This window comes from Clupea harengus, chromosome 21 (assembly GCF_900700415.2).
Source record: "Clupea harengus chromosome 21, Ch_v2.0.2, whole genome shotgun sequence".
Classification (NCBI taxonomy): domain Eukaryota; kingdom Metazoa; phylum Chordata; class Actinopteri; order Clupeiformes; family Clupeidae; genus Clupea; species Clupea harengus.
The window spans coordinates 13,341,828-13,354,689 of NC_045172.1; the positions used below are offsets into that span (position 1 = coordinate 13,341,828).

The window sequence follows — 12,862 nt, forward strand, 5'->3', positions numbered from 1 at the left end:
GAAGATGATGTTGGGGGGGGTGGAGATGATGATGATTATGGGTGGTGAGGAAGGATGAAAAAACATTTGAAACGTCATGAGCTAAACAGCCATGGGGTTAATAAGACTGGTGGGAAATCATGTACTTTCAGACATTACTCTGATCGGTATGACACACGCTGAGAGTCAGACTGGCTCAGCCTCCTTCCGGGAAATATTCGTGAGGTCTTTTATGTGCATTGAGCCTATGACTCAGAAAACAGGTGAGGTCGCTTTTCGCTGACATCTTAAGGATTTAGGGAAATCTATGCCTGAAGTTGATTCAGCGTGACTCATACTTTCATTGCCCTGGTTTTGAAGCGGACGTGCAAACCAGACATTTGATTTACAAAAAATTTGCATAACAACGCATCACATTCTCAGAAGACAAGGAAAACAAGGCCGCTTCCGTGGACTACCGCCTGTCTTCTCAATTAAAGAAAGGAGATGAGAACAATACAACAGCCAGAACAGCTGCAGTAATTAAATAATCATATTACTTTAGAGGGAAAAAGCGTAAAACTTTCCGCCTGGTCGTTTTCAATTTTCTGCTCGTTTGGACATGGCCGCATTCCGATTGCCAAACATCTCGTTGGCACATCAATCCTAATTAAACAATCTGCAGATCGAGGGAGGGAGAGATGAGTGCTTTGCATAATTTAATAATAAACTCGTACCGATACAAATTTCCAAACGCATTCATACAATTATCTCTCCATCCTCCAGGCGAGAAATATTAATGTGATAAAGGCTATAATTCTGTGTGCAGGAGAGCAAAATAGAGAAGAGCTACGAGCGCCCTTTTAAAACTGCCGCTCTGGGCAATATGAGCTCAAAAAAAATAATTAATTTCTGTGGAGAATCTATTTCGCCTCATGAGTGTATTAGACACAGCCGGGTATGTGAGCGAGCGAGCGGGAATCGGTCTCCCCCAATCAGAGTATCTCATCTGGTGGCCCGCAACTCGTGTCAAAAGCGTTTAATGTCTAAGAACGGGAGCCCCGCGGGTCCCTCACACATTCCCAAGCACGCAGAAGAGCACCGAGAAGTGCTGTTGCAGGGTCGAGGCCTCGAATACCAGACACACGCACATGCTTCCTCTGACAGGCTGGCCCATTTTCAATAACGTCCGATGCAGGCCACTCATCGTTTCTGTCAAAGCTTCCATCAGAGCCAGAGCGTAAAGGCCTGTGTGTGTCAGAGTGTGTGCCACATAAAGGCCTGTGTGTGTCAAAGGATGCTAATGCAATTTCGTGTGGGATGAGTGTTTATTCCTGCCTACAGGCCTGTATGCCAGTGATCTGTGTGGTGGGGTGTGTGGGGTTGACGCAAATGCACCTGCACGTAGAGCTACATGCCTTTATCACCTCTGTATTCTGTATAATGTGGAGGCCTAATGGAAGCAGGACTGTGTTCCTTCCTGTTACGGAGCCGTCATGTGACTGGGAGACCCAATACTTACCATGACAGAACGCTGCTAATGGCCTTTTGAATAGTTGTGTCTCATTATGGTTATGTTTTAATATGCCTCATAGTAATGCAGTCGAACCGTGCAGAGAAACACTGAAGTCTATTGTGTCACTGAGTAAAAGGCTTTGGGAAACTCATTAGATTTTTAAATGAACGAGACAACGTATCACTGGTGCATTACCACAGGACACTACACATAATTGACACTAGACGTATTGGTGTGCAATGTAAAGTCCAGCACGCAAATAGAAAAAAATATATCCCAGTGTCATTAAGTATGATTAATATACGCTTCTTAATTAGTCGTCTACTTTACTCTTAATTCCCAACCAGCACACAGCATAATAAATTCGTAACGTCATTATTTTGTATCTGAAAGTCTTGTCATCGACTGATGAAGTCAAGCAGCGGAAACCTCTTCAAGTTCACATTTACTTCCCTCAGCCATAGGAAGACTGGTCATAAACACACCCGAGCACCAGTGAAACGACATAGTAAGGGTTTCATCTTACAACACATCAAAAGGGTCTCGGCTGACCCTCAAAACCATGAGTGCTAAATTAAATATGATCAACGATATTGTTGGTCTTTGTAGGCTGTAACTGGAGGAAGTGTAGACATATCTGCTTTCATGAACAGGTGAGGCCCATCATTTCAGCAGGTCATGTACCGTTGTAAAAAAAAATGCAACCAAAGAACTGTATACGCCCACATAGGTTTCGTTGCTTTTACGTTAAAATCTGAACTTGCAGCTGTGTGTGTGTGTGTGTGTGTGAGAGAGACTTTCAAACCTGTCTCAAACTATGTTTAAAGATGCGCTACGCAACTTTAGTCATTAAAACGTAGTTCAAAGCAAAAAACCTCTTTCATCTAAAGTTTTTAAGAACTGGTATTTCCTGTACAAATCGTGTACAATCTACTTTGACACTAGATTAAGTATGTGATTTTCACGTATTTATGGGTCACATAAAGGCAAACATAAACAAACGTGTTCGAAATCAAATAACCAGTTTCTCATGGACACTCACCTCGCGTTAGTGCAGTCATTGTAGAGAACCTCCAAATCCTTTCTCGAGATAAGTTTGCACCGGTTGACTCCAGGCTGGATGGCTCCGAGACCACGAAGGATTCGGACCTGCTCTACATTGCAGACCACCGGTGTTATGTCCAGCCTCTTGAGTTTGGTGTAGACCGTGTGCAGTCCCCCGACCAAGTGTTTCAGGAAGAGGTCAAATGCTTGTGGCAGACAGATGAGCTCCCTCCCGCTGACCGTGAAAGAAGCGAGCCGTGCGCCCATCACCTCCACCATACGGCACTCGTTGTTCTGCGGTGTGTTCTCTACAGGAGACGGTGTCGAATACACCGGTTTATTCGGAGGGCTGCCAATCGTGAGCCCTGGGCTGCCGGTGGGTATTAGCTCCGAACGAAACAGGCTCTGTCCTGCAGCCACAACTGTTGGAGGAGCAGGGGGAGGAGAAGAAGACGACGACGCCGTTGTTGAAGAGTTACTGCCGGTTGAATTAGACATTTGCAGTGGATGCGTCAGGGAAGGCGAAGGCATCAGCGCCGTCGGTGTGGCCATGGTCCCGTCAATATCCTCACGAGCAAAAAGTTAAAAGTTTAAAAAACTTACAGAGTACCTATGTGTAACTATACGAATCTGTCCTTGTTAAATGTGAGGTAAAGCCGCAGTTAAAGGTGCTTCAAATTGAAAGTAGCTATCTCGGATGGGACATGCGCTCGCGTACTTGTGTGAGGACATCGATCCAAGGCTGATGATGTGTTCCAGACCTGGAAAGGATAGAGCCCCTTGCGTTCTTGGATTGCTGCTGAGACAGCGCGTGGAGGTGGAGCCACGGAGATGAAGACTTCAGAAGAGATACAGCGCGCACGTGTGTTCAGAGAATAAAATCGAGGGTTTGGAGCGCACTGGTACGACAATAGCAACATCAGAAGCCATATAGAGCACTGTCAACATCAGTTGCTGATCTGCAAGAAGACTACAATGGGAAATTATTAATATTATTATTATTATTATTAATAATAATAATAATACTAATAATAATAATAAGACTAGACTAAAATAGACTGCGCTGTTTTTTGTATTCATTTTGTTTGCATGTTGCTGTTGCTGCTGTTCTTACTGTTGGTGGTTATGTTTTTTTTTACATGAAATGAATAGTTTTAATCTAATTTTCAATGCAGTGTTGTTGGTGTGTGCATTGATCCTGTAAATAGTACTTTTGTTTACCAATGTTGTTGCTCCTTTTACAATAATGGTTCTACAAGTAGGCCTAAACAAACCAGCAACAGTAATTAGCAGTGAAGATAATCAGTGACTTTAATGGATGGACAGGTGCAATTTGAATGTAAGTAAAGATGGTAAATAAGAAGTCTTCAGTTATTGTCACTGTACACCTTCTATGTAGGCCAGTGATTAATTCACTTCCGCAGAGTTTGATGAAACAACATTGAAGGCAATTTAAATAAAGCTCATTTAAATGTCAGTGTTCATGGTAAGGGCTTTGCTATAATTGGCTATTTAATTAAAACAATTTTCATGGTCATTAATATAGCCCGCCTCTTGTAGTGCACTGACATATTTTAATTACATGGTATTAACAAAATTGATATGCTTTAGAAAGCATGGGGAACATTTGAATAAGAAATTATTAAGGCAATTAAACACGGGCCCTCGTTGACATTAAGAGTATCACAAAATATAATGAACTTTTTTTAAAGGACAGATAACTTTCGCAGTGTGAGGACATCCTTTACGATTAGATGGCACTGGTATAGCAAACCTCTAATAAGCTACGTAATTCCCTCAGAGGCTAAAGTCTCATCCTCGTGTGAAATTGCTTTATATTGTTTTTGCCGCTGAACCCTGGTCTCAATAAGTAGGTCTAGATACATAGCCTATAGGCACACAACACAGATACACTGCCCTCTCTTGTGCAAGATGTGAAGTGCGTGATATGGACAGGTCCTATTTAAGATGCTACTGCTACATATATTGAACAACGTAATACCAAATCCACCGCATTAATGTCAATTTCTATTTCCTACATTGCCTAAACAGACAAATGCAGCTTCGTTTCTATATGTCATGCATATGAGATCGTGAGCAACGAAATTAATCTGAAACCTCAGAATAAACAACTACTACAATGAATGCGCACTTCGGAAATGGATGATTTTGATTGTGTTTTTACGCGCGTAGACGTGAACATAAAGTGCTCATGGGCTTGAGGCTGAGAGGAGTCAAGTGCGATGGCCACTGATGGAGATGACAAACACCATGCCTGTGCATTCCTAACCCTCATTAACAGGCCTCTCCAGAGAGACAGGGCATTCATCTAAATTAATATTGTCAAAATTCTCTACACGCAACCGCGACTGCTATCCATAATAATTAGCGAGAAGCTGTTCGTCTGTGCCGTTCCAGTCTGCTCTTAGGTGGTTGTCGGCTGGATTTAGTTTCTTTGTGACATTTTACACATTTCTGGCCTGTCAGCGGTGTCAGCCGTTCTTGGTGTGTGATGACGTGGGATGAAAAGCGTGGAACACAATGGGAAATAATCCAGTAGAGGCAAGGCCATACATGCAGCAACACATTAGAGAATACTAGGCATATTAAGAGCAAACATTTTTTCTAAAGGTGCATTTAAAATGCTGTTTATCTGAAGGTAAATACTTGAGCTGAGTGTTTGTTAGATTAGATCAGACACTGAGTACCCTTATTAACAATGCAGAACACCTGTGCTCTCACCTAATTGCGAATGTTTAATCCATTGGGCTTCCAAATGTTTTGATTGTCTCACACAGTAAGGTTACCATGTAATTTGCTGTATTCCTGCATTCTTAGTAGTGCTTAATGCTGGTTCCTAATTCACCAGCCTCAAAACATCTATAGGCAAGACTACCTCTTGACCTTGCAGCCATTGATCAGGCAGCAGTGACATCATCCCATTGTAATGTAAAGGGAACATTTGTTATGATGCACATCCGATGCTGGAAACATTCCCAATCAATAAGGTGACATAGATATTCACACACACACACACACACACACACACACACACACACACACACACACACACACACACACACACACACAGAGAGAGAGAGAGAGAGAGAGAGAGAGAGAGAGAGAGAGATAGCGCTGACAACTGTGCTTACATCATTGTCATGCATTGACAGCCACTTAAATGTGCAGACACGTGTAGCTCATCACAATTTGACTTGTATGCTGCTGTGTATGTGAAAATAAAGGTATGAGATTTGTGCATCCAGAGGTGGCAATTTCTCTCTATGTTCTGATGAACCCTTGATTATCAATGGCGAGCTAATATTACTGTAACTAATAAATTGTTTATTTTAAGAGCATGGTAGGAACAAAGACAAACGTCCGTTAGGTCGAAACCCATTCACTGACATAATACATAGATGCTATCACAGAAAAATAATATAATAATAATAATGATCAAAGACTTCAAATACATATATTTGACTGTGCTCCTTACTGCACCTTCTATTGAGATTATGTTCTCTGCTTGATGAATTTGTCATGGTGTTCCACAAAGGACCTTTAGTGTAGAACAAACTTGATGCAGCATCTATTGCATGGTGCAATAACTCATGCTAGCTGAAATGTCATGTGGAAACATCTCCTTAAGATGGATGTTAGCTGATGCTTCGGGCTGCTTTGAAAGTGTGTGGAATTAAATTGGGACAGTAGCTCCATTCATTAAATATAAAACGTGAATGTGTGTTTGTGTGTGTGTAAGAGAGACAGAGAAAGAGCTTCCCAGGGATAATGAGTGAGATCTTTGGAAACATTTCTCAGGATGACTTCCATGACAAATTTTCAAAAAGCCTTCGACATCATACATTGCTTTCATTCTTACTCATCATTCTACAGGGCATCTATACACTGCACTCAATCTTCAAACCTATTCTTCATCAAACATATGGAGACACAAGGCTAGACAGAACGTAATCAGAAAATATTCTAGAAAAGCACTAAGCATGTTGAAGCACTAAGGTATGATGTGTAGAGACTGATCTTTCCAGAATAGATGGACATGCTTACCTTATTGTGACAATTTCAAGAGTGGTTATTACCAAGATGTGAGAAATTGCTTGTTAAAATGCAGTGGAGGTCCTGCTTTGACATTGGGATGCACAGAGCTTCTCCTGTGGTTGTCATACTACTGATCAAAGTCAAGAGGGGGGTGGAAATATCTGTGGAGAAGCAGTTGGAAGGTTGAGATAGGGTTGTAGAAAAAAATTGAGAATTCACATACTTATTTGAACACTTTTTCAAATAATCTCTATCCGCTTTCCAGTAAGCTTTGTGTTCCTTAATTGGCTGACATTAATCAAAGGGATGTCGATGTCTGATTTGCATTCATTAAAAGTCGACTAAAGAAGTGAGTTTAATTCCAATCAAATTTGTTTAATTATGCATGGCAAGAGATTCCCCAAAGAGCTCAGAACTCAACTTCTGTCACTTTTTTTTCCAGCATTTGTGTTCAGGGGGATGATGAAGTTTTACAAAATGTTCCTGACTGGGAGGAGAGTTCTCAGGTTGCAAATAAACGTCAGCATCTCCACGGACACTGATTACTTTTTTAAAAGTGCTACAGGTGTCCATTTGTGGTAAAGTGTTGAGTTCTTTCTTTTTTCTCCACACTAACTGGTCCTACGTGGAGAGATGTGGTGAGAAACATGATGAGATCACTAAACTGAGTGGTTTGTCTGGTCATACATATGCAAATCTGCTGGTTGCTTTGAGTCTAAGAAAGCTGCAATGCAATCAAAATCTATTGCTGTTCTTATTGATGAAGGAAGGTAAATGTTGAATTTCAGGGAAAGTACAGCAAATAGATGGCGCACATACCCAGTCTCAAGCATTCACAAATTTGCCAAATCAATCCATTGCATTCATACATCAAAACAGTGGCCACACTGTTCTTGTGTTGCTTGAAAATGGTGTTTTATCAAATTGGAAATGCTGCTGTTTTTAGGGAAATTAATTGTGTCTGACCTCAAAATCCTTTGTTTTGTCTGATCACTTTATTTCTAAGGTAAGGTGTAAGGGCCTGAATTATTGCTGCATTTATCAACACACACAATATCTGTACACACACATACACACGTACATTATGTGTATATACCTCACGGTCCTCTAGCTGTCAGTTCAGTATTCCAGTGTTCACACACAGTACTGGCTCTGTAAATGGGAAACAAACTCAGAGTCACAAACATTCCCAGCCAATCAACACGGTACTTCCGGAACACGGAAGGGAGGATTGTAATTCGATTGGCTGTTGAGCACAATTCTCAACAACCTTTCGCTGGTTTAGATTTAGCTTATTATGTCTTACTGTTGTACAGTCAGTGGCTCAAAATGGCTCAAAGAAGTATTCAGGGACCAATGAAGAAATAATGTTTTCTGGTGGGCGTAAAGAACTGACCTTTTCTCATTTGGTGTAGGTCAAACGTGTTACCCCCTGTGTAAATGTAAAGTGCTGCTTCAGGCCTAATCACAGTCTGGGAAGGCAGCCCAACATATTTCAAAACCAATCAAAGCACAATGTGACTTACAGCTCTCTCAGAGGCACCCGGTTTTCACCTGTCTGCTGTCTCAGTATAGTGTAAAGGAGAAGTGTTTAACCTTCCTCTCCCCAGCAGGGGCCTCTGCTGGAAGAGATGCATGTGCCTTTCAGGACTGCCTGTAGTAGCGTTCTGTGTTGTGATGGGAAATGTATAACCAAGAGAATCATGTACAATGAAAAAAAAAATCATCACTCAAAGACCTTCTGTAATTGTAATAAAAGCCTTTATTGATGGTTGATGTGTGAAATCGTGATAGTTGTTTTATAAAGTGATGTGACGACATACGGTTGATGTGCAATGGCAGATTGCTGCTGCTCGTGTCACTTGCAGCGTCCTATACCCTCACGCCTGCGGAGGAAAATTGGGTTCAAATCAAATTCATGAAGCATAAATATCAACCTGTCCGTTCACATTAAAGCCAGAAACTTCACAAACGGTTACACTATGAAGTGTTTGGAGGCAATGGGTCATTTTTCCCTCGAGGCTGAGGAAAATGGAAATGTCCCAACTCGTCTGCGGCGGCAATTCACTGACAGTGATGTTTAGCTGTTAACAGCGCAGATGATTCGAATGAACACAAGGTGAGGGGAAGCGGATGCCCCATTCGCCCGCCATAATGGGAATAGATTATGCGCACGCGGGTGGAGAGATTGGTCGCTCGACCTTCAGCGCTCTAATTGAAACAAGTACCAGGACTCAGCGGTGGAGTAATCAACTAAAACAGAGGATCATTAATCATCATAAATAGCGCTGTCACAACAAGACCATTGGCATTAGCCGGGCATTTGTTTTTCCTTTGGAGACTCCAGACTCGTCCGCACAGGTGTAGTCAAGAGTTGAGGTGGTATTTAAACTACCTCGCCGATAAGGCATGGTGTCAGACAGGTAGACTGATAGAAAAACCTGCAATCTGGGAGGATTTTATCCGGGTGAAATTAGGCCATAAATAGTTGATCTTCCTCATGAATAGACTGCAGGCTGTCTTTACTGAGGAGGCAGTCAATCTGTCTAAGACTGAGGAGGCCCTATGCCTTTTTTGCCAGCACTAAAAGACTGTCTGAACCAGAGGCCTTGTTATTCCCAAGTATTTTCGACCTGAAAATCGAGATGTTTATAACAAAACAGCAAACAGACTGTGTAAGGGAGTGTAACTTGACTTGCCCCGTCCAGCAGAGGGGGGATGCCACAACCTAGCCTTCTTTGCTATTTCAAGAAAATAAATAGCAAAGGTATATCACTGAGCTCTCTCTCTCTCTCATTTCAATTAAGTTCAGATAGACTTTCTTTATTGACATGACCATAAGAATCAGTAACCTGAGGAACAAAACACATTACAAGGCTATATCGGGATTTAAAAGAAAACAAAAACTAAATCTAACCTTTAAGGCTACTTTTTAGGGAAACAGATTGACGTTGGTCATATAAAATGGTAGTTTGGCCTTCTAATGGTGTACATTAACTAGACAGGCTAGAACAGCTGTACTTATTAAGCATGGTCTACATTCATAGTTATATATGACATTAACAGCAAAAGAACGGGAGGGTCCTCCTTATTCAGTGCTTTTGATGAAGTCTAAATGTCATCCACAAGAGAGCAATGACACACAAAGCCTATAACCATTTGATTGCATTCCATGCAAAAAATGCTGTCATTATGTTCGAAGACACAAAATTCCAATTTAATAACAATATTTCATTATCAAAAACTAAAACACAAGGGAGTAAACACCCTCTAAAGGTTGACACCATCATATATCTACTTTCCTCCACTGTTTGTCAGTTAGTTGCCTAATTAATTAGAGCAATTACAGGCAACATATTTCATAATTACACATCAAGGTAGGAATACTTAATTGTTATTTAGGTCCGATGATTTTGGAAGTTAACCAAAGTCACTTAAGAACATTTCAAGTTCATTCTTTGTCCAGGTCAAAATCATAGTAATTCAGTTTGTAAATCTGATGGAGTGAAGAGACACTGACTAAATCAGGGCCATTGGTAGGAGTATAGATTAAAGCCTGGCCTCATCGGCTGCCCTCACTTGAATGGTTAACCAAAGCCGATGATTAAAGACCTCTCTTTAAAATGCCTGTATTTAAATTCGGAGCATTTGCCACCGTGGCTGTCTGGTGGAGAGAAAAACAACAACAGAATAGAAAAGAAACTGATGAGCAGCCCTTCTGAGTGATGTCACTGTCACCAGGGCAACCTTTTCCTGCACTAATTCAGCATGAGAGATACACTACCCCCGCTGCTGTGCATCATTAGGCAGGTTCATGGGCAGACATGCCTGATTCACTTTAGCTGATGACACCTGTCACTGTGCCAGGAGTCCATAATCACTCTAAACACCCTTGCCTGGTTCGTACATCTCAGAGCATGGACTGAAGGGGGAGAGTGACAGTACCAACCTTTTACCGTGACACACTCAGTCCCATCATTCAAAAGAGAAAGCACTCCTTTTTGCATTGTGTGGACACAAAGCAAGCAATATAAGAGAATTAGGAAAGTGTTGTTAATGACAGAATGGGTGCACCGGTAAGCAAAGCGGTTAGATAAGAGGTATCTGTTCAGTGTGTTTCATTTCCCAGACAAAACTCAACATTCACTTGGCTCGGCATGAGTGGGCAGCTATGAAGTGAAAAATGAGTGCGGCACAAAGCCTCCATTCTAATATCACTTTGAAGACTGCACTAAGTAAAGTGGACAAATTCACCACCTGGTGTCAAACTGCTATGACTGACTTTCTCTCTGTTGGTTTGTGTAATGCAGTGAGGGACTGACAGGCCAGAAGGCCTCTCATTACAGACTCATTAACACAACGATCCAAGCTCACCACAGGAGCTGCGTATTACATATTACGGCAGAGAAACAAGGACACAACAACCTCTCTCCTCCTTAAAGCACAGCTGGAAGTCCAGCAATCTGTCCAAGGAGAAAAACATTACAGAAAAACAGGCTCCTCCACATCACTCACACAAAACAGGGATGTTAAATCAGCAAAATACGTTACAAACATTTGTCAAATTGACATTTGTGCTATAACTGCAGCTATACCACATTGTACACCAATTACAAATCACCAACATATTATAGGTGTAACAAATGTTAGAGGGAACATGTCTAATATAAATTATGCGAAGGGGTGTAGGTTTGTATGTAGATTGAGGAGGTTATGAACATATTCATCTAGGATTAATTTCTCTATGAAAGGTTCTATGGAAACTTCAACACATCCTATTATTCTAACAAGCTGTTAATAATAAAAAAAAACATCACACTTTAAAAAAAAAAAAAAGAGGCAAACATTAGATGGGTTTCATATCAAAGCAAATTTAATACATATAGAAAGGGTCAAATATGTACAACGTTTTTCATATGTACATGCTTTAGGCATACACTTATTGAACATTAAGGTATAGAGGTAAAATACCACAGGCATTAACTTCATCACACAAAGGTCAAGAGCAGAAGACTTTCATGATGGGATCAGGGTTTCTTAATTTGTGCTGTTTTCAGTAGTCTGAAAAGACAGAAAAAAAAAGACTTTCACTGCATGAATCTGAAAAGCTGCCCAGATATCTATGACATGAACATACATATTTACTGTCACCTATAAAATGCAATGTGTGTGTAACTTACACTAAAGCCACAAATTAGGCTCACCTTTAAGTTTTCTGACGCTTTCCGGAGCTCCTTTATAACAGATGACAACGCTTCTGGATTGATACCCTGCTCACACAGTCGTACACATATGGACAATGACTCCATGTCCAGGCCTGTGTTCAATAGGCGTGATATCTCCAGCAGTACTGAAAGCGGAGGACGCAAGTTTATACAAAACATAAATATTCACATACAACTCTTCGCTAACTGCTTAATGGAAAATTACTGGAAAGGACACCGTTAATACAGACATTCATAAATACTCACAAAGAAACCCATACGGTGAGAACTCAATTATCACTTGTGCAACTGCGACCATATAAAACATTTGCCTGCATACCATAACCAACTCCATAGCAATAACTGCTTGTTCAGCACAAACCACAACACGGTTAGCAGTAGTACTAATAGGTTCAGTTAATGGTATATCCGAAGATTTTTTTCATACACACGAAACCATCGCTGGGCAATTACAATTAATAACACAAATAGCTAATTGGTGGTGTAACGTTACTACGGTAATATGATCACTGTCGTGCCCTAAGTTAAAGGAAATAATGTTAGCTAACCTTAATAATAGCATGTCGCTAACTTAGCGAACACAGTCAGGGCCCTGCAGCTAGCCGTGATGCTTTCGGAGCATGAATACAAGATAGTCAGGTTTCAACTCACCGTCCATAGTTTCCCGAACTGCATTGATGTTTGCATTCGCAGCACTCGCCATGGCCAAGGTATAAAAAGGGAATTGCCCTGAATCAACAAGAAGCAAACTAGCGATAGCTAGCTAGGTAACGTTAATTAGCTACCAGCACTGACTGTGAACCAACGATTGCACCGCAGGCTAACTGCTTCACAAACACAAGTAGTCTTTTGACTCCTATAGTTTAACGAGTCTCTTTCATTCGGATAAATGGTAGTGGTAGAAACGTACTCTTTATGTTTAGATAATAACTTAGAATGCCACATTAGCTAAGATTGCTAAATTGCATGAAGAATGACAATACAGCTTTCAAATGTCCGAGAGGAAATGCGTCACTTTTACTTGCGTATGATTGGCCTGCTTTGAAGCTGACAAAAACCTTCG

The 12,862-nt window shown here is 41.1% G+C and overlaps 2 protein-coding genes across 3 annotated transcripts in view; both read right to left on the minus strand.

Moving 5' to 3' along the window:
* The window catches only part of dachc (dachshund c), a 42,263-nt gene extending 38,995 nt beyond the window's left edge, over positions 1-3,268 (minus strand). For both annotated transcript variants that reach the window (XM_012840674.3, XM_031558729.2), the window contains exon 1: positions 2,517-3,268. In XM_012840674.3, coding sequence (XP_012696128.1) covers positions 2,517-3,070 — 554 coding nt within the window. In that variant the 5' untranslated portion in view covers positions 3,071-3,268. The remainder of the gene's footprint in view (positions 1-2,516) is intronic.
* A 7,611-nt stretch (positions 3,269-10,879) lies between these two features.
* Positions 10,880-12,813, minus strand: mzt1 (mitotic spindle organizing protein 1). The gene is made up of 3 exons (XM_012840677.3): positions 12,451-12,813; positions 11,779-11,924; positions 10,880-11,635 (listed from the first exon to the last, which is right to left on the minus strand). Exons 1-3 carry the CDS (start codon positions 12,500-12,502, stop codon positions 11,612-11,614), a joined length of 222 nt encoding a protein of 73 aa, XP_012696131.1. The 5' UTR covers positions 12,503-12,813; the 3' UTR covers positions 10,880-11,611.
* Positions 12,814-12,862: the final 49 nt, after the last annotated feature.